Genomic DNA, 17,715 nt, shown 5'->3' with positions numbered 1-17,715 from the left:
ACACATGAGAATAACAATAGCTAACAGAGGGTGTGCCAGGCACTGTTTTAAGTTTACTCATTTCATACAAAACCTCTGAAAGAGGTACTATCATTATTCCCAGTTTACAGACAAAGCCTGAGGATGTGAAGTAACTTGTCCAAGGTCACAGCGCTCCTGCAGAACTGAAGTCTGAGCCAGAATCCACATATACAATCACCAGGTTATCATACCGCTCAGTGTGGCCAGTGGGTACAGTCACACATTGCTGTAACCATCTGTCTGGTGGTGAGAGAATCTGAAGCTCCGGACGTCATGAGTTCTTGTGCTCAGTCACTCAGTTGTGTCTGACTTTCTGACCTCATGGACTGTAGCCTGAGAGGCTCCTCTGTCCATGGACTGCTCCAGGCAAAAGAGCGGAGTGGGTTGCCATTTCCTCCTCCAGGGGATCTTCCCAACCCAGGATCGAAACTGTGTATCTATGTCTGCTGCACTGGCAGGTGGTCTCTTTAACACTGTGCCACCTGGGAAGCCCCTATAGGACACTTGATCTTAGCCAAAGGCCACCAGCTCCTAGAATATATGTAACAGCTGATGGAGATGGAGTTTTGAATTGACATTTTACAGTGAAAATTTAGGAAAAATAAATGATTCAACATTTATGGTCCCCTATTTAATGCAGCTGGAAAGGGCTTAGGAAGCCTGCACTGTGCTTGCCCTGTTTATGGTGAGGGCAGTGGGACCAGGGCAGAGGATAAGACCGTGGACTCAGAGGCCAGGCTGCTTCAAATCTGGGCTCTACCACTTCCTACCAATTTTAACCTCAGGCAAAGCTCTTTCACCTGTGGGACCCTCTTCATATATAAAATGGGGGTAATAGTACCTACCTCCGACGGCAGGGCACCTGGAGCACATTCACGAGCAAGTCGGCGCTCAGTGAGTGTTAATCCCTGGTGATCACCAGGAGGGCCTTGTTCCCTGGTGTGACGCAATGCTGCCACATAGTGGCCAGTTTGGAGAAGGGCATGGCAACCCACTCCAGTATTCTTGCCTGGAGGGCTACAGTTCATGGAGTCGCAAAGAGTGGGACGCAACTGAGTGGCTGAGCACAGAGTGGCCAGTTTACATGGCAGCTTTTCATCCAGTAAAAATAGTTCCTACCAAACAGCTGCCCCTGAACAACAGCTCACCCCGCCCTTGAAAATCTGTGTATAACTTATACTCATTACAACCTCCAAATCTGTGGTTCTGCACCTGCAGATTCAATCCACCTCAGATTCTGTGTGTGCTAAGTCACTTCAGTCGTATCAGACTCTTTGCGGCCCTAAGGACTGTAGCCCACCAGGCTCCTCTGTCCATGGGATTTCCCGGGCAAGAATGCTGGAGTGGGTTGCCATTTCCTTCTCCATGGGATCTTCCTGACCCAAGGATTGAACCCATGTTTCCTGTATTGGCAGGCAAGCTCTTGACCACTAAAACCTCCTGGGAAGCCCTAATCAACCCCTAATGGCTTTGTATGTTGAACTTCTGACTCCTCAGCACCCCTCCCCTGCTTAGGATTCAGCTGAGATGAGGGCTAGCTGTGGGCTGAGGAGTCAAAAGGAAACCCTGTATGATTCTTCATCTGCAACCTCTCTCCTCTATCCCTGACTCCTCCATAGAGGTAGTAGGAGGGAGGCCGCTTGTATATTCTTCCAATGAAGCACAAATAAAGAAACTCTGTGCACCCTTCTTCTCCTTGGTGGTTTTACATCTGTCAAGAAAACGATATGATTTTAACCTGCAGTGAGAAGGTGCTGGAATAGAGGAAAGGACTGGGATGTGATGAGGCCTCTAGGGGCTCTCAACAGGAGTTAAAAGTAAACACAGCACTACACTGTAAAACAAGTGTGAGAAGGTCTGAAAATACTATTTCCCCCCTGATGACTGCAATAAGGCTTTAGAAAATAAGTCCCCCTCGTCATGAAAGTTCAAGTTCTGCCACTCGGTGGCGCAGTGGTAAAGAAGCTGCCTGCCAATGCAGATGCAGGGGATGCAGGTTTGATCCCTGAGTTGGGAAGATCCTGTGGAGGAGGAAACGGCAACCCTCTACAGTATTCTTGCCTGGAAAGTTCCATGGATAGAGGAGCCTACAGTCCATGGGGTCACAGAGTTGGATGCGACTGAGCAACTGAACACATACCTTAGCACCTGTTTTTGCTAACTGAAAGAGAATTTTCACTTTTACCAGAAAAAAAGCCATAACCATAGTAATGGAGAACTTTGTAAAAAAAAATGAAGTGGCCGAGGGACTGCCTTGGTGGTCTGGTCACTAAGAATCCATGCTCTCAATGCAGGGGCTGGGGTTTGATCCCTGATCAGGAACCAGATCCCCCCACGCCACAACTGAGAGTGTGCTTGCCACAACTAAAGGTCTCGCATGCTGCAATTAAGTGCCAGCGCAGCCAAATATTAATAGACACATAAATAAATATTTTAAAAAACCAAGAGGCTTACTGCAAACTTTCAAAGGCAGGGGATACATGTATATCTGAGTCAAATTTCTTTTAAAAAAAATTGGGGGCCCCTGCATTGCTGATGACCTGGGGAGCTGGCCTATTATTAAGGAGCCTCTGCTTTTTCAGGACTCACTGAGATGCTGCTGTGAGTCAGATTCTCAATAAACGTTCAGTAAGCCCCCACCACGAGCTGGGCCCTGGGCTCTCACTGGACCGCAGTTAAGCAGGCTGAGCACCCAGGTCTTTAAAAACTGATTTCAGCATAGTACATTCTTTCCACTTGGGATTAATAAGTGCACACTATGTGCTAGGCCAGAAGTGTGCAAGAGCCAGTTCCTACAGTGAGAGGTGAATGCCTGATTTTCAAGAGAAGAGAAAACTAGAGACAAATACAGCCATTACTAAGAATTAAGTTACAATGCGACTTTCCTGAAGGTCCAGTGGTTAAGACTCCGAGGTGTGTGCAGGGGGTGGGGGGTTGATCCCTGGTTGGGGAACTAAGATCCTACAGGCCATGTGGTTAGGTCAAAAGATAAAACAAATAAGCAGATTTTTTAAAAATTTATTTTTGGCTGAGCTGGGTCTTTGTTGCTGCACGAGGGTCTTCTTATGGTTGCAGTTGACTTCTCTTGTGGACGGGCTCTAGGGCATGCAGGCTGCAGTAGTTGTGGCTCATGGGCTCAGTAGTGGTGCATGGGCTTTTTTGCCCCATGGTGTGTGGACTCAGGTATTGAAGGTATTGATCAGGTATTGAAGCCGTGTCTGCATTGGCAGGCAGATTCTTTACCACTGGATCATTGGGGAAGTCCAACAAATAGATTTTTATAAAGACATTACAAAAATTAAAGAAGTTACATAAATACAGACTTAAAAAATTGTATTAAAAACAAAGTTAGTAAAAACTCAAAAGTCATCACTTATGATCAATTATGCTACTACGTTGCACATTTTTCTATCATCTGTTCTTGGTTATTTCCATCTACTGTGTCTGAATGGTGGGTGTGCGGCATCTCTTCCCTGTGTGAAATCACGTCCAAAGGGTTAACAGAAGCTCGGTATGTGTCCTACAGAACAGCAGATAAGGGAACAGCATGTCAGAAACCTTTCTGTTTGCAGCTTCTTTACTGATTAAGCCTGCTGACTTGCTTTTTTTTACCCATTCTCTAGCTGCATACCCTCTGAGCTTCACATAGCCAAGGTAATGTATCACTAGACTTTGAAACTAGCCCTACAGATAATGCTTCTGATGTATGGGTCACTATAGTAACGGGGGTTTTACTTTGTTTTCCAGAACTTTGGAGTTGGCTCCTGCCCAGTTCAGACCAGCTAAGACCAGTTCAGACCCCTGAGCCTAAAATTGGCCTGGTGCAGGACACAGATTGCCTCACCTTTTCCCTGTCTCCAATCATCTTTCCTCATGCCTACTTTGCTGCTTTTAATCTGACCTTGCCCTGTGGCATGTGGGCCTTTAGTTCCCCTGCCAGGGATCAAACCTGCACCCCTCTGCATTGGAAGGCGGAGTTCTAACTATTTTAACCACTGGACCACTGGGGACATCCCCACCTGATTCTTTATCCCATAACTATCTCAAGCCTCTGGCCCTCGGAGTTGGATCTGTGTTCTCCTTTTGTGGTGACCTCATCAACAAACTCCTTCTCTGCTGCAAACTTCAGTGTCAGGCCTGCTGCTTGCGGGGCAAACAAGCCTGTTGTTCAGTCACTCAGTCATGTCTGACTCTTTGCGACCTCATGGACTGCACTGCAGCACGCCAGGCTTTCCTGTCCTTCACCATCTCCCAGAGCCTGCTCAAACTCACGTTCACTGAGTTGGTGATGCCATCCAACCATTTCATCCTTTGTCGTCCCCTTCTACTGCCTTCAATCTTTCCCAGCATCAGGGTCTTTTCCAATGAGTCGGTTCTTCTCATCAGGTGGCCAGAGTATTGGAGCTTCAGCTTCAGCATCTGTCCTTCAACGAATATTCACGATGGATTTCCTTTAGGATTGACTGGTTTGATCTCTTGCAGTCCAAGGGACTCTCAAGAGTATCTTCCAATACCACAGTTCAAAAGCATCAATTCTTCGGTGCTCAACCTTCTTTATGGCTCAACTCGCAAACGAGTCCCAGTTCAGTTCAGTCGCTCAGTTGTGTCTGACTCTGTGCAACCCCACGGACTGCAGCACGCCAGGCTTCCCTGTCCATCACCAACTCCCGGAGCTTGCTCAAACTCATGTCCATCGAGTCGGTGATACCATCCTACCAACTCATCCTCTGTTGTCCCCTTCTCCTCCTGCCTTCAATCTTTCCCAGCATCAAGGTCTTTTCCAATGAGTCAAACAAGTCTAGTTTGTAACAAATGCTGAGTTCAGCTTCTTCATATTGGTTGCTTGAAATCTGGCAATAGTGGGAGTATTTACACCAAGGAAACCTGCAAATCAGGGTTTAATTCCTTGTTGACTGCTTATGGAAGTGGGGGGGGGGGCAGATGTTAATAATGCAGATTGAACTTGAATGTGCATGGCGTCTGTACCCTTTGTAGCATGAATAGCATAAGCTGAGGAAATATTCTTCCAGTACTTGACACTATTATTCAGTTCAGTAGAGAAGTTCCTTCCTCAGGTCATCCAAAAATAAGTGAAACTCCAAAGAGTGAAGCTGGAAAGGAGGAAAATAACTGAAGAAAGTTTGGAAGCAGTGAAGATGTAACTGTTAGGTTTCACTATTTTTCACTTCTTCTTTTTTTTTTTTTTTTTTAAGTCTTCACTGCATTTGTTACAGGGCTTCCCTCATAGCTCGGTTGGTAAACAATAGTGCTTCTGCTTTCTCTTTTCCTTTTTTTTTTTTTGCCACAAGGCATGTGGGATCTTAGCTCCCTCACCTGGGATTGAACTCCACTGGATGGACCACGAGAGAAGTCCCTTATTTCTTTTTTTTTTTTCCCCTTATTTCCTTTTTTTTTTTTCTTAAATTCATGGCCCCCTGGCATGTGGGTTCTTAGTTCTCACACCAGAGATTAATTTCGCACCCCCTGCAGTGGAAGTGCGGAATCTTAGCCACTGGACCGCCAGGGAATCCTGGTAAGTTCCTTAATTCTTAACATAAAGGAAAATCAGCTAACACTTGAGTCAAAACTATATTCCTTTGGCAACGGTAGCGGGGTGAGAAACTTTTTCGCTGAAGGGGATAGAAATCAAACATTTATCAGTGATCTGACTTTGTGACACTATAGAATTATGAAAAAAAAAAAAAAAAAAACCCTCACACTAGATTTTGCAAGGCATATCGAGGTTGCAGCCGCATGGAATTTACAACCGAGTTGCGAACCCTTGCCCTACACACACATTGTTTCTGAGAGCTGGTGTTGACAACTGTGCGGGGTGCAGAGCTGGGCCTGAGGTCCCCCCCGGGAGCTTGGCTGGGGCGGGGCGGGCGCAGGCGCGCTGTGAGGCCCCCCCAGAGTCGCCGCCAGGGGGCGCGCGAGGCAGCCGGCAGCTTCGCGCTTTGGCCCCCAGCGCGGCCCGTCGCCCGACGCCGCGGCGGGAAAATCCGACCAGGCCGCCCTGGGGGGCGCGTCATTCTGTCCTGGCGCGCCTGCTAGGGTCCGCCTGCGGAGATGATGGAGGAGGAGGAGGGGGCCGAGGAGCAGCAACGCTTCTCTTACCGACAGGTACAGGAGAATGGGGTCTTGGCGGGGCTGGGGAAAGACAGCGTCGAGATTCTGCGGGTAAATAGGCGCCGCCTCAGCCCAGCCTCGTCTTCGTACAGAGGCCCCAGGTCGGAGGCCGAGCTCGGCCGCCTCTGGCGCCTGCGCTTGAGCTGACCCGGCTGCCGCCGGGGGTGCTGGGAGGAGGTTTCCTTGGTTTCGCGGGTCGGAGCTTGGGGTGGCTGAGTGAGAGGGAAGATTCGGGGAAAATACCTGCCGTGCACCGGGAGTCCGGCGGCGGAGGCCCCTCTGGCTTTGTGACAGGCTCAGTCTCCTTCTCGGACAGCGTTGTTATGAGGCACGCGGCACGAGCTCCAAAAATGTTGGCTCCTCTAATTTGTGCGTCCATCCTGCGGGGGAGGAGACGGCCTCGGAACCTGGTGCAAACACGGGCCGCCCGGCTCCGGAACCCATCGGATGTGGGTTCGAATCTCGACTCCGCACAGTGTGTTGTGTTGACTCTCCCCAAACTCATTTTCCTAGATGGAAAAATCAGGGTGATAATAACCAGCTCTCGGCATAGTTGCTGGTATTCAGTCCTTCAGTCAGCACCGCGAATAAATGCCGTGTTGGGAGAGTCGTGAGAAAAACCAAGAATCTCAGAGGATTAACCGAAGAGAATTGGGAATGAACTCAGGAAAGGGGCGCTTCCTAAATTTCAGAAGCTGTTTACCCACCGCCTCCCTTTATTTTGAAGTTTGAGCCTTCAGAAAAAGTTGCAAAGTTAGCGCATTCATCACCCATGTGCCCCTCACCTCGATTAACCAGTTAACATTTTGCTGTATTTGCTCTCTTACTTCTTTTCTTGAAATTATTTGATAATTAAGTACACTTAATGCTTCACCTTTAAGTTTTAATACTTTAACATGCTTCTTCCAAGAACAAGGTCATAATCTCTGATCACATTCAGGAAGCTTGATAATTGATAAAATCCTGTTATCTAATATGATCCATATTCAGTTTTCCCCAGTTGTCCCAAAGATATTCTGTCATGGTCCTTTTTTTCCTTCACCCAGGATCTAGTCGGGGATCCTGCATTGTGTCTAGTCCTGGCTTTGGTCTCTCCTGGAACGGCTGTCCACCTCCTTTGGGTTTCATGACATTGGTGGTTTCGAAGAGTCCATTCATGGCAAAGATGTGGGAGATAAACTGTTTGAGAGCAGGGACTGTTCTTTTCAGTTTTGTATTCTCAGCCCCTAGTACAGAGCCTGGCTCTCAACAGACAATAAATACTTACTGAATAAGTGATTCAGGCTGCAAAGATGGACTGAGAAATTTGAACCTCATCCTCTGTGCAGTGGTGAACTGATGGAGGATCCCACTGTTCACTCAGCTAGGTGTTCTTGGCACTAGGTGGACAGCCGTGAACAGTAGTGAAGGGTCCTGCCCTTGAGGAATTTAGAGTTTAGTAACTTAGCCTCTGACCCAAGCCATTGGTAAAAAATCTGCCTGCAAGGCAAGAGACCTGCAGGAGTCCTGGGTTCCATCCCTGGGTGGAGGAAATCCCCTGGAGGAGGAAATGGCATCCCACTCCAGTATTCTTGCCTGGAGAATCTTGTGGACAGAAGAGCCTGGTGGGCTATAGTCCATCGGTTGCAGAATCGGATGTGAGTTAGCAACTGTGCACGCACAGGCATGACTTAGCCTCTATTGAAGAAGGCCCTTAACCTGTTCCAGGAAGTGGACGAGGGGGAAGGATGGAGGAATCTTCTGGAGCAATGAGAATGTTCCCCTATCCCTAACCACACCTCTACGCATACCTAACAAAAAGATGACTTTGGAGGGTCTTTATTCCTCCCAGGGTGGTGGTCTCTTTGTCTCTTTCCACCAATGCGTTCCACTTACCTGCTCTTGTGACATCTGAAACGAAGGAAGGTAAGTCCCTTTCTTACCTGTCTGGCCTCTCCTCGGGCCCTGGACTCGTGTTTTTGCAGTCCCTCCTTGTCTCGCCTCTGCCATGAGCACTTGCTGGTAGAGGTGACGCTGTCTTGGGTTCAGCCATCACTACATCCGGTTCAGCTCCGTCCCCAGCATGGGTGGCGCGCACACGGGGCTCAGCAAGTTTGTTGACATGACACCGAGACCTTGGCGTGGTTTGTTTTGTTTCTTTACTCCTCCGCATGCGGAGGAAGTGTTTTCCAGCACTGGAAGGTGTTGCTAGGGAGCGCTGAGGGTCCTGTTGAGGTGGGCTAGCAAACCAGCAAATCAGAGGAAGATCCAGTGTGCCCTCGGGAGCCTTCCACAGTGTTGTCCTGATATTCATCCTTTGTCTCGTGCAGGACTGGGGCTGGCAAGGACTTGAAGCACAGGGACCAGTCCTTCTGTTTTTGCTTGATTAACTTCCATCTAGGGGCAAAAATCCCTCTCTTTTCTCACTGTGTTCCCCAGATACCTGGCACATTATTGACCAGGGGATATTTTTGCAGAAACATAAATCAGTGGGGCCTCTGGAATGTGACTTGTAGAAACATCACTTCCTAGTTAATGGTGATGATTTCAGTGAAGTAACGATAAGCAATGACGATGGCAGGTCAGCGGGGAGAGAAGGCAGACTGGTATCTGGGAGGCACCTGTGTAACTTTACTCAGTTATTCCAGATTTACGTGCCAAGTGCCTGCTGGGTGAAGGCCTGTGCTAACATGTTAGTATTAATATGTGCTACCTGAATGTTACTGACTTGAGATGTTTCAATATTCGCTTACATAACAAATCGCTGGCCACAGGTGTTATAGTGCACTGGAAAGTCACTCAGCCATTATGGAAAGTGCCGAAGGAATTTAGGCTGAGCAGACCGTCTTGGTCTTCATTTTTTAAGATGTGAAGAGCTCTTATTTGCAGTCTTACCCATGAAGTGTTTTGATTTTACTTCAGAGGCTAAAGGCAGCGGTTCACTACACGGTTGGTTGTCTTTGCGAGGAAGTTGCGTTGGACAAAGACATGCAGTTCAGCAAGCAAACCATTGCAGCGATCTCAGAGGTGACCTTCCGACAATGTGGTACGCAGCCCTAGTCTTCCTGCGGGTGTGTGGAAAGCCTGGAGGTTGATTTTGCCTGGGAGAAATGCGTCATGGTGGGTGCCATGACGTATCTCACCAACAGACAGAGAACATTATCACTGGACACCATCCATGAAATGTTTCTTCTATTGGCTGTAAGATTCAGTTTCTGGGAAGAGTTATGTTTTTTTCTATTACAAGATTTATATATTTTTTCTTTCTGTTACACTAACAGGGGGGCATCAGCACCTTTATTTTATTGTTTTAAACCACCCAGAATATTAGTTTTTTTTTTTAAACAAGGGCTAGGACAGGCTGCCCTATTTATTTATTTAATTTTGGCTGTTCTGGGTCTTCGTTGTGGTGTTCTGGCTTAGTTGCCTGGTGGCATGTGGAATCTTGGGGGCTTTCCTGGTGGCTCAGATGGTAAAGAATCTGCCTGCAATGCGGGAGATGCCGATTCAATCCCTGGGTCGAGAAGATCCCCTGGAGAAGGGAATGGCAACCCACTCCAGTATTCTTGCCTGGAGAATTCCATGGACAGAGGAGCCTGGTGGGCTACAGTCCCTGTGGTCACAAAGAGTAGGACACGACTGAGCAACTAACACTTTCACTTTCTTTCATGTGGGATCTTAGTTCCCTGACCAGGTATAGAAACTGTGTCCCCTGCACTGGAAGGCTGATTCTTAACCACTGGACTACCAGGGGAAGTCCTTGGACATTAATTTTTTTGTTTCATTGCTTTATAACTTTTTTGTATCACCCACAGTTTAACAGCTGGTATTTACTTGACTTCAGGGGAGATGAATGTCTTCACAAGCCCTAACTCCTAGCACAATTTAAAATTAAGGGATAGTTTCTAGGGAGGAGAGGTGTAGCCACAATTACCAGAGGTTTGTAACGAAGGGTGGAGGTGGCAGGGAGGACACAGAGGTCGTAATGAATCCAGCAATGGAGCCGCCCGAAGGGCCTCCTCTCACTTTCAAAAGGATTTGTAGTAGTCACTACACTTACTGTAGACATTGAGATTTCACTTTTATGCTTCTGAATTAAGGTTGAGATAGGCTAATTAAAGCACATCTCTTTTTCTCTTCCAGAAAATTTTGCCACAGACCTTGAGATGTTTGCAAGGTGGGTAGAGAGCTTGATTGTCTGATGCTGGGCTTGTTTCCGTGCTTTGATGCTCCCCATCTGGTGGTGAATTTCAGGGAAGCTTGAACCCCTCCCCACCCCATGTTTTGTGGAGACTGCCTCTAATCATGATTCTGTAAGAGTGGAACATCTGCTTTAATCATGTCCATTCAGACTTGATTGGGCATTTTTTGAAGTTTTCCTCATATTTGTCGTTGAGGGAAGTGAAGTTATTCAGTTCCAGGTTAAAAAGGTGTGAGTCCTATCTCCAGGATTCTGTGCATGGTGCGCTTGCTTTTAAGACTGTTTCTGCAGGTGGTGTGGTGCTGGGATGTGAGGCTGGGCGCCGGGCTGGGCTGCTTCGTGGGGCAGCATGCAGGTGTCGGGATAATACAGCCCACGGCCCCATCAGCCCTGCATTTGCCTGCTGGTGACAAGTGAGACAGGCTCCTTGAAAAGTGTGTGTGACTGGCTTTCAGCTGGTAAAGCGTTAGCTTTTATAGTTGATTTATGCTCCTCTCTTCAATTAGTTCTATAGGTAATTGAAAACAATTGCAGCGAATTGCTTTTATGAAGCAATTTGAATGACGAAGGCCTGAAAGGGCTAAAGCTTTCTAATTTGCTCCCACTTGTGATTTGGTGCCAGCCTCTCCCACACCCCATACTTTTCACCTTTCTCCTATAGCTCTTTGTTTCTTCGATGAATATTCTGAATGAATTAAAGCAGTAGGTTCTCAGAGGGCAGGCTCTAAATCTTGCCTATTCCTGCGTATATGAGTCCCTAAAAACCGCTTAGCATCTTCAACTTGGCCAAAAGGGATCGGGATAACATATGGGATACTGACGGCTCCTGTGTTTTATCATCGTTAATTCAGGTGGTTGCCCCTTACCTGCGCCCACCCCCACCCCAAGTCTCGTGTGAAATACATTTACTGCCTTTACTTGCCATCTTTTTTTTTTAAAAGATTTATTATTTTATGTAATTTTTGGCTGCACTGGGTCTTCATTGCTGCTCCTGGGCTCTCGAGTTTCCGTACAAGGTCTTCTCACTGCGGTGGCTTCTCTTGTTGCAAAGCACGGGCCCGAGGCACACAGGCTCTATAGTTGTGATACACAGGCTTAGTTGCTCCAGGGCATGTGGGGTCTTCCTGGACCAGGGATCGAACCCATGTCCCCTGAATTAGCAGGCAGATTCTTAATCACTAGACCACCAAGGAAACCCCTTGCCATTTCTTTTCTTCTTCTTTTTTTTTTTTTTTGGACCATGCTGTGGGGCTTGTGGGATCTTAGTTCCCTGACCAAGGATCAAACCCATACCCCCTGCATTGGAAGCATGGTGTCTTAACCACTGGACCAAGGAAGTCCCTCTCTTTTTTTTTTTTTTGAATATGAGTCCTTTATATTACAAAGGAAGACACAAAAATGTAAATTAGTAGACAGATGGTCATTTGATTTGAACATAGAGTTTATCAGTATAGATCAGTTTTTCCACCTCAGCACTGTTGACATTTTGGACTGGATGATTTCCTCATTCTGGTGGGGGCTGTCCAGTGCATTGTAGGGTATTTAGTGGCATCCCTCGCCTCTCCCCACTACATGCCAGTAGCAAGTCTCCAGCTGTGAGCTTCCTCCTCATTTCTGTGTTAGCTGTAGGAAAAGACAATGACACATTTTAAATACTAGAAGTAAAAATGAAATTAGAGCTATTTAGCATTGTAACACGTTAAGTTTTCAGGTACTGTGTGTGTTTTTTTTTTTTTCCTGTGTGTTTTTTATAGTTGAGAAGCCTACTTCCTTTTGCTGGGCCCTGGGGCAGAGAGGTAGGCTTCCCAGGTGGCATAGTGGTAAAGAACCCGCCTGCCAATGCAGGAGACATAAGAGACCCAGGTTTGATACCTAAGTAGGGAAAATTCCTTCAAGGAGGGTATGGCAGCCCACACTAGTATTCTTGCCTAGAGGATCCCATGGACAGAGGAACCTGGCAGGCTATAGTCCATGGGGTCACAAAGGGTAGGACATGACTGAAGTGACTTAGCACGCACACACGGGGCAGAGATGTATGGGCATCACTTAGACTGTCAGCTGCACAAGGAAGGACTCATCTTTTGGGTAAAGGAGTCTGTGTAGAGGCCGTCAGCTGATGCTCTCTGAGCAAGACTGTCAGAGGCTTTACTTAGAGATGTTTCCTCTTCTGCGGTGCTTAGGGGTGTATACCAGCACTCCATAGACTTCTTCCTAAGAACTCTGAGCAAATTCAAGTGCAGATTTTCTTTGAAGACTTATCTGTTGTCTTAATTTTACATTGTCAAAACATTCCGTTAAAAAAAATATCCTGTTTTAAAGTTTATCACTGAATAGGACTCCCTGGTGGTCCAGTAGTTAAGAATCTAAACTTCCAATGCAGGGGGCCCCAGGTTCAACCCCTGGTTGGGGATCTGCATGCCATGGTGTGGGGGAAAAAATGTTTATCACTGAATAAAATTAAAAAAAGCTTCCCTGGTAGCTCAGTCAGTAAAGAATCTGCCTGCAGTGCAGGAGACCTAGGTTCGATCCCTGGGTCTCGAAGATCCCTTGGAGAAGGAAATGGCAACCCACTCCAGTATTCTTGCCTGGAGAATTCCATGGACAGAGGAGTCTTGCGGGTTATAGTCTGTGGGGTTGCAAAAGTTGGATGCAACTTAGCAACTAAACCACCACTACTGAATAAAATTGATAGTCCCAGAGGGTCACCTTTATCCTGTGGTTTTGAGTTTTCCCTATTACATAATCCCTGCTCCTATATTACCCCACTTTGAGAAATCTATAATATATACTGCTATTTCAAGTTGGCTACCTATTAAATAGTCTTTGGAGGCTGGGAACCTAACTAGTATTTGTAACAATGTTTCTATGAAAAAAATGCACTTAAATTGTAAACACTGTAAACTCAGTTCACCTATAAACTTTGGAAAATAATCTCTCCACTTAAGTTGTGAATTTCCTTCATTTAATGTCTAGTTACCTAATGTTAACATGGTAAAGATGAAACATTTTGAAGAAGATAGGTATTCTATGGTAAATGAATTCTAGGGGCATTTTTGTTCAGTCGCTAAGTCACGTCAGCCTTTGCCACCCTATGGACTGCAGCACGCCAGGCTTCCGTATCCTTCACCATCTACCGGAGTTTGCTCAAATTCTTATCCATTGAGTTGGTGATGCCATCCAACCATCTCATCCTCTGCTGCCCCCTTCTCCTCTTGCCCTCAGTTCCCAGCATCAGGGTCTTTTCCAATGAGTCGGCTCTTCACATCAGGTGGCCAGAGTATTGGAGCTTCAGCATCAGTCCTTCCAATGAATATTTAGGGGTATTTTTGGAATAGTCTTTAAAATCTGTGTTGCTAAAAGTGTTGTATGAAAAATTGCCTTGTTCTCTAGAGTAATTTTCTGGAGCCAGAGGTTTGATTTAGGAGAGTTTGTGGTGTGCGGTGGCTGGCATTGGATATACCTGCCCCTCCATCTGGGAGGGCATCATTAAAACACGATGCAGAGAAACCAGGTGACCAATTGAGTGGTGGAGAGGGTTGGCTCTGCTGTTTGCTGAACGCTTCTTGTGATCATATATGCTGATCTCATGCTGAATAGTTCAGTGCTGCTTCCTCCTTACTCTTTTGTCCAGCCCTTCAGGAAGATGGTAACACCAACAGAGCAACTTGTCGTGTGATAGAGACGAGGGCCACAGCATGTCTCTGGTTCCTGACATCCTCCACACAGGGCACCTCTGGCCGGCTTTGTGGTCGCTATTCTGTCACTTTCTGTCTGACTCCTCCCACCCTGCCCCCTTTCCTCTGTGCTAGTCCTTGCAGGTGGCTAGTGAGACGTTATCTTCTGACATGGATATTATCCCAGGATAGTCAGATACTGTCCGTCATGATGAGATGGCATGTGATCTTTTCACATTTGGCAGAATATGAAGGACTAATCTGGTCAAATTACAGAGTAGAATTCCTGTGAGTTTTATCTTTAAGTCAACAGATATTTAGTGAGGACTTACCATGTGCTGGTCACTCTGATAGTTATTAAGAACACAGAGATTCCCCCTTATTCCAACTTAAAAGTTCCTACTTATTTTTGGAAGAAGTTAGAAATGGCAAGAAAGGGTGTAATTAGGGTAATAAATTATTGAATAGAGCTCATTGTCTCAGATTACCTTTTAAAGCAGAGATAAGAGAACTGGAACAAGAACTTGAGTCCGGGTTGTGAGCAAGAAACAGACTCTAGTTGAAAGGATGTTCTTTGTCCTAGCTGGGCTGTGTCGGGGACACATTATCTCCTAGTTAGGGAGGGACACGTGCACAAGCTTCTCCCTGTAATGTAGCCTTTGGAGAAGAGCATTAGGACTTTGGTATAAGCGAAGCCGTGCTTTGTGGAAATTCTGTTTGTTCTATTTAGCGTTCATCTAAGCAGCAGTGATCTTTGTATTGTGAGCTCTGTGCTGTTTTCTCTTTTCGCTGGAGGTGCCTCACAGACCCTCTTCTTTCTGCGTGGTGGTCGCTGTGCCCACCGTGAGCAAGCAGGCCGTTTGGGAAGGCTGAATGCCTCTCACCCCTCTCCAAGCTCACATTCTCCAGATACCATCGGCACTCCAGTGGAGGTGGACAGATCGGCTTCTGCTTGCTCTCAGTCTCTTTATTTAATTGGGATCTTGGCTCATCACTTCACTCATTTCTGTGTCCCTGTCACTTAACAACCTTCACCTGAAAAGATGGGCTACTTAGAGATCCTTGCTGATGTGAAGTCTGGCTGTGAACTTTTGTGTTTCATCAAAACTTTAAATAATATGAAACATTTTGGCAAATTGTTTCTGCCCTTTCTACAGACATGGGAAAAGAAGCACAATTAACACTGAAGATGTGAAGCTCTTAGCCAGGAGGAGTCATTCACTGGTGAGAGATGGATTTCTTTCCTCACTCCCCTTTCCCATCAGAATACATTATTCCCAATTAATCACTGGCATCCACGAAGTGATTCCCCCAGGGCACCTTGCGTTAAAAATGAGACACGCTTCAACCGCTCAGACCTGCCTGTAATTTACAGTCTTTCTTTCACAATGATGGATCTTGCTAAGCCAATTTGAAATTTTCTAATCAGCGCTCTCTGGATTTCATAATTTGCCTTTTCTGTAACATCTCAAAACTTTGGTCCCATGTTTCAGCTACAGCAGAAACCTGTCAGACACAGGTCACAGGCTAGAGTATCTAGGGGGTGGATTTGTTATGGAGCCCACAATTTTGGTGGGCCAGGTGTGGAAGGAGTATCAGTACATCTGGGGTGTGCAGGCAGTTGAGCACATTTTCTGTCTTTTCGGAGATGTCGAGACATCATCCCAGCCCTGCCCTCACTTTACAGGTGATGCTGGGATTGTCCCAGGCTAGTTGGCTGTGGCCAATGGCAGATCAGGATGCCTGTGAGGTTTCCTGACTTAGTCTGATCTTAGCAGTCAAAATACTTTTACATTCCTCCCCAGGATGTGAGCTCCACAAGGGCAGGGATTTTTATGTCTTTCTTCTTGGCTCCATCTGGCATGCCTAGAAAAGGGCCTGACCCACAGTAGGGGCTCATGAGTAGTTGTTGAATGAATGAACTTGTGTAGCACTGACATTTCACACAGGACTTCTGTAGGTCATATTTTATACACATTATTTAAAGCTCACAATCACCCTATGAGGGTTTTTTGTAACATGACTAATTAGCCCCATTTTATAGGCCAGACTACTAGAGTTAAGTAATTTCCCAAAGTTAAATATGAAGTTTTCTTGTTGACAGCTGACCCTTAACCTTCAAACCCTGAATCCAGTACTGATTCCACTGGACTTTTTTTTCTATCTCTGCTCTTCTAATATTGTTTCTGTAAAGTTTAAGTCAAGGTTAAGGATGATACGATTCCTAATAGCTCCGGTGCCTGGTGGTGCTGCATATCAGTGGAAAAGACATTTTTCTCTCCTCCGAAATTCTCTCTCAGAACTGTAACTTATCAGCTTCAGTAAGCAGTTTCTATCTTTTGTAAGGAATTGGCGATGCAAGTCATCTTAGACTATTAATTGGGAAGTTTTCTGCTTATTGCATTATGTATTTACCTCAGAATGTTGTTTTAGTTTTGGACTGTTAAATTTTTTTCGTCTGACAGAAGCCTATTACTGAAGAGTTGCAGCTAAATTTGTGCATTTGACTAAATCTTCCCTGAGGGCAAGGACCTTGTCTTATTATCCTTGTGTCTCTAGGATCTGGTACACAGGAATTGCACAGTAATTTTAGTTGGGTAAATTTAGGGCTTTTGACTTTATTTGTGCTTTGTAGAGTATATTTGTGATTGGCATGTCTTTCATAAACTACAAGTTTTAATTCTTCTGATTATTCAAGGAGCTCCTATGTGAGTAAGCAGTGAGCTGACTTTTGTCATTGATTTCTTCCAGAAAAAAAAATTTGAAGCTGTGTTTAACTCCGAGGAATGTAACCCTGGGCAGGAGTGGTTGGGAAATGGCATAGATTTTTTCCTCCCTGATTAGACTTATCAATGGCTTCACAATCAGGTAAAAATGTAACTAAAAAAATATTTTTTGAGGCTTCCCTGGTAGCTCAGGCAGTAAAGCATTCTACCTACAGTGTGGGAGACCTGGGTTCGATCCCTGGAGAAGGGAGTGGTATTCTTGCCCACCCCTACCCCCAAAACAAGGGGCTCAATGGGGCGTTTAAAAAAATATATATATTTTTTGTAGCTAAAATACATCACAGAGAAAAATGAAGACATCGCTCAGCTTAACCTGGAAAGAAAAGCAAAGAAGAAGAAGAAGTGGGAGGATGAAAACAGAAATTCAGTGGAGTCAGCAGAGGCTGGTGTAGAGGAAAGTGAGAATTAAACCCTGTTGCCGTTTGGAGAAAGCAGCCTTCAGCAGGCAGAGTGGCTAAAAGCATGTAATGCCAATGAGGGTTCTGAAAGGGTAAGTGGAGATTAAAAGACAAAAGCCTTGGGTGCTTTTTGTATTGTACTCTCCAAGTTATTGACTACAAAAGCTGGTTTAAAAGAGAAGTGGAAACTCTTAAGGAAAATACTTCCATGTCTTACTGAAGCACATGAAAAGGGCATGTGTTTGAATGGTATATGTTGGAAATTGTATCTATTGTGTTAATAAAATTATGTTAGCAATTACATATGGTTGACTTTTTCAAGCAAAAAAATCATATGTTCATTCTTTTATATGCTTTTTCAGGCTGACAATCCCTGCAAGATGACTAAAGCTGTATGTATTTAGTCCTGTTTTGGCTGCACCATGCCGCTTGTGGGATCTCAGTTCCCCAAGCAGGGACTGAACCTGGGCTCTTGGCAGGGAAAGCACTGAAACCTAACCCCTAAACCATCAGGGAAGTCCACCAAT

General features: G+C 45.8%; 1 protein-coding gene across 2 annotated transcripts; it reads left to right on the top strand.

Moving 5' to 3' along the window:
* Nucleotides 1-5,990: 5,990 nt before the first annotated feature.
* On the top strand, nucleotides 5,991-17,491 carry CENPS (centromere protein S). Of its 2 annotated transcripts, XM_061160434.1 has the most exons (6): nucleotides 5,991-6,144; nucleotides 9,052-9,175; nucleotides 10,273-10,306; nucleotides 15,162-15,228; nucleotides 16,756-16,872; nucleotides 17,059-17,196. In XM_061160434.1, exons 1-5 carry the CDS (start codon nucleotides 6,091-6,093, stop codon nucleotides 16,846-16,848), a joined length of 372 nt encoding a protein of 123 aa, XP_061016417.1. In that variant the 5' UTR covers nucleotides 5,991-6,090; the 3' UTR covers nucleotides 16,849-16,872; nucleotides 17,059-17,196. The 2 variants fall into 2 exon arrangements, with proteins under 2 accessions (XP_061016417.1, XP_061016416.1); XM_061160433.1 differs by lacking the exon at nucleotides 16,756-16,872 and having other exon boundaries at nucleotides 17,059-17,491.
* Nucleotides 17,492-17,715: the final 224 nt, after the last annotated feature.

This window comes from Dama dama, chromosome 14 (assembly GCF_033118175.1).
Source record: "Dama dama isolate Ldn47 chromosome 14, ASM3311817v1, whole genome shotgun sequence".
NCBI classification, from domain to species: Eukaryota; Metazoa; Chordata; class Mammalia; order Artiodactyla; family Cervidae; genus Dama; species Dama dama.
This window is presented reverse-complemented; position numbering and strand designations above follow the sequence as displayed.

Coding starts and splice junctions, on each gene's coding strand:
- CENPS (XM_061160433.1), top strand. CDS start 6,091: ATGATGGAGGAGGAGGAGGGGGCCGAGGAGCAGCAACGCTTCTCTTAC. Junction 6,145..9,051: donor AACGCTTCTCTTACCGACAG/GTACAGGAGAAT, acceptor ATTTTACTTCAG/AGGCTAAAGGCAGCGGTTCA. Junction 10,307..15,161: donor GACCTTGAGATGTTTGCAAG/GTGGGTAGAGAG, acceptor CCCTTTCTACAG/ACATGGGAAAAGAAGCACAA.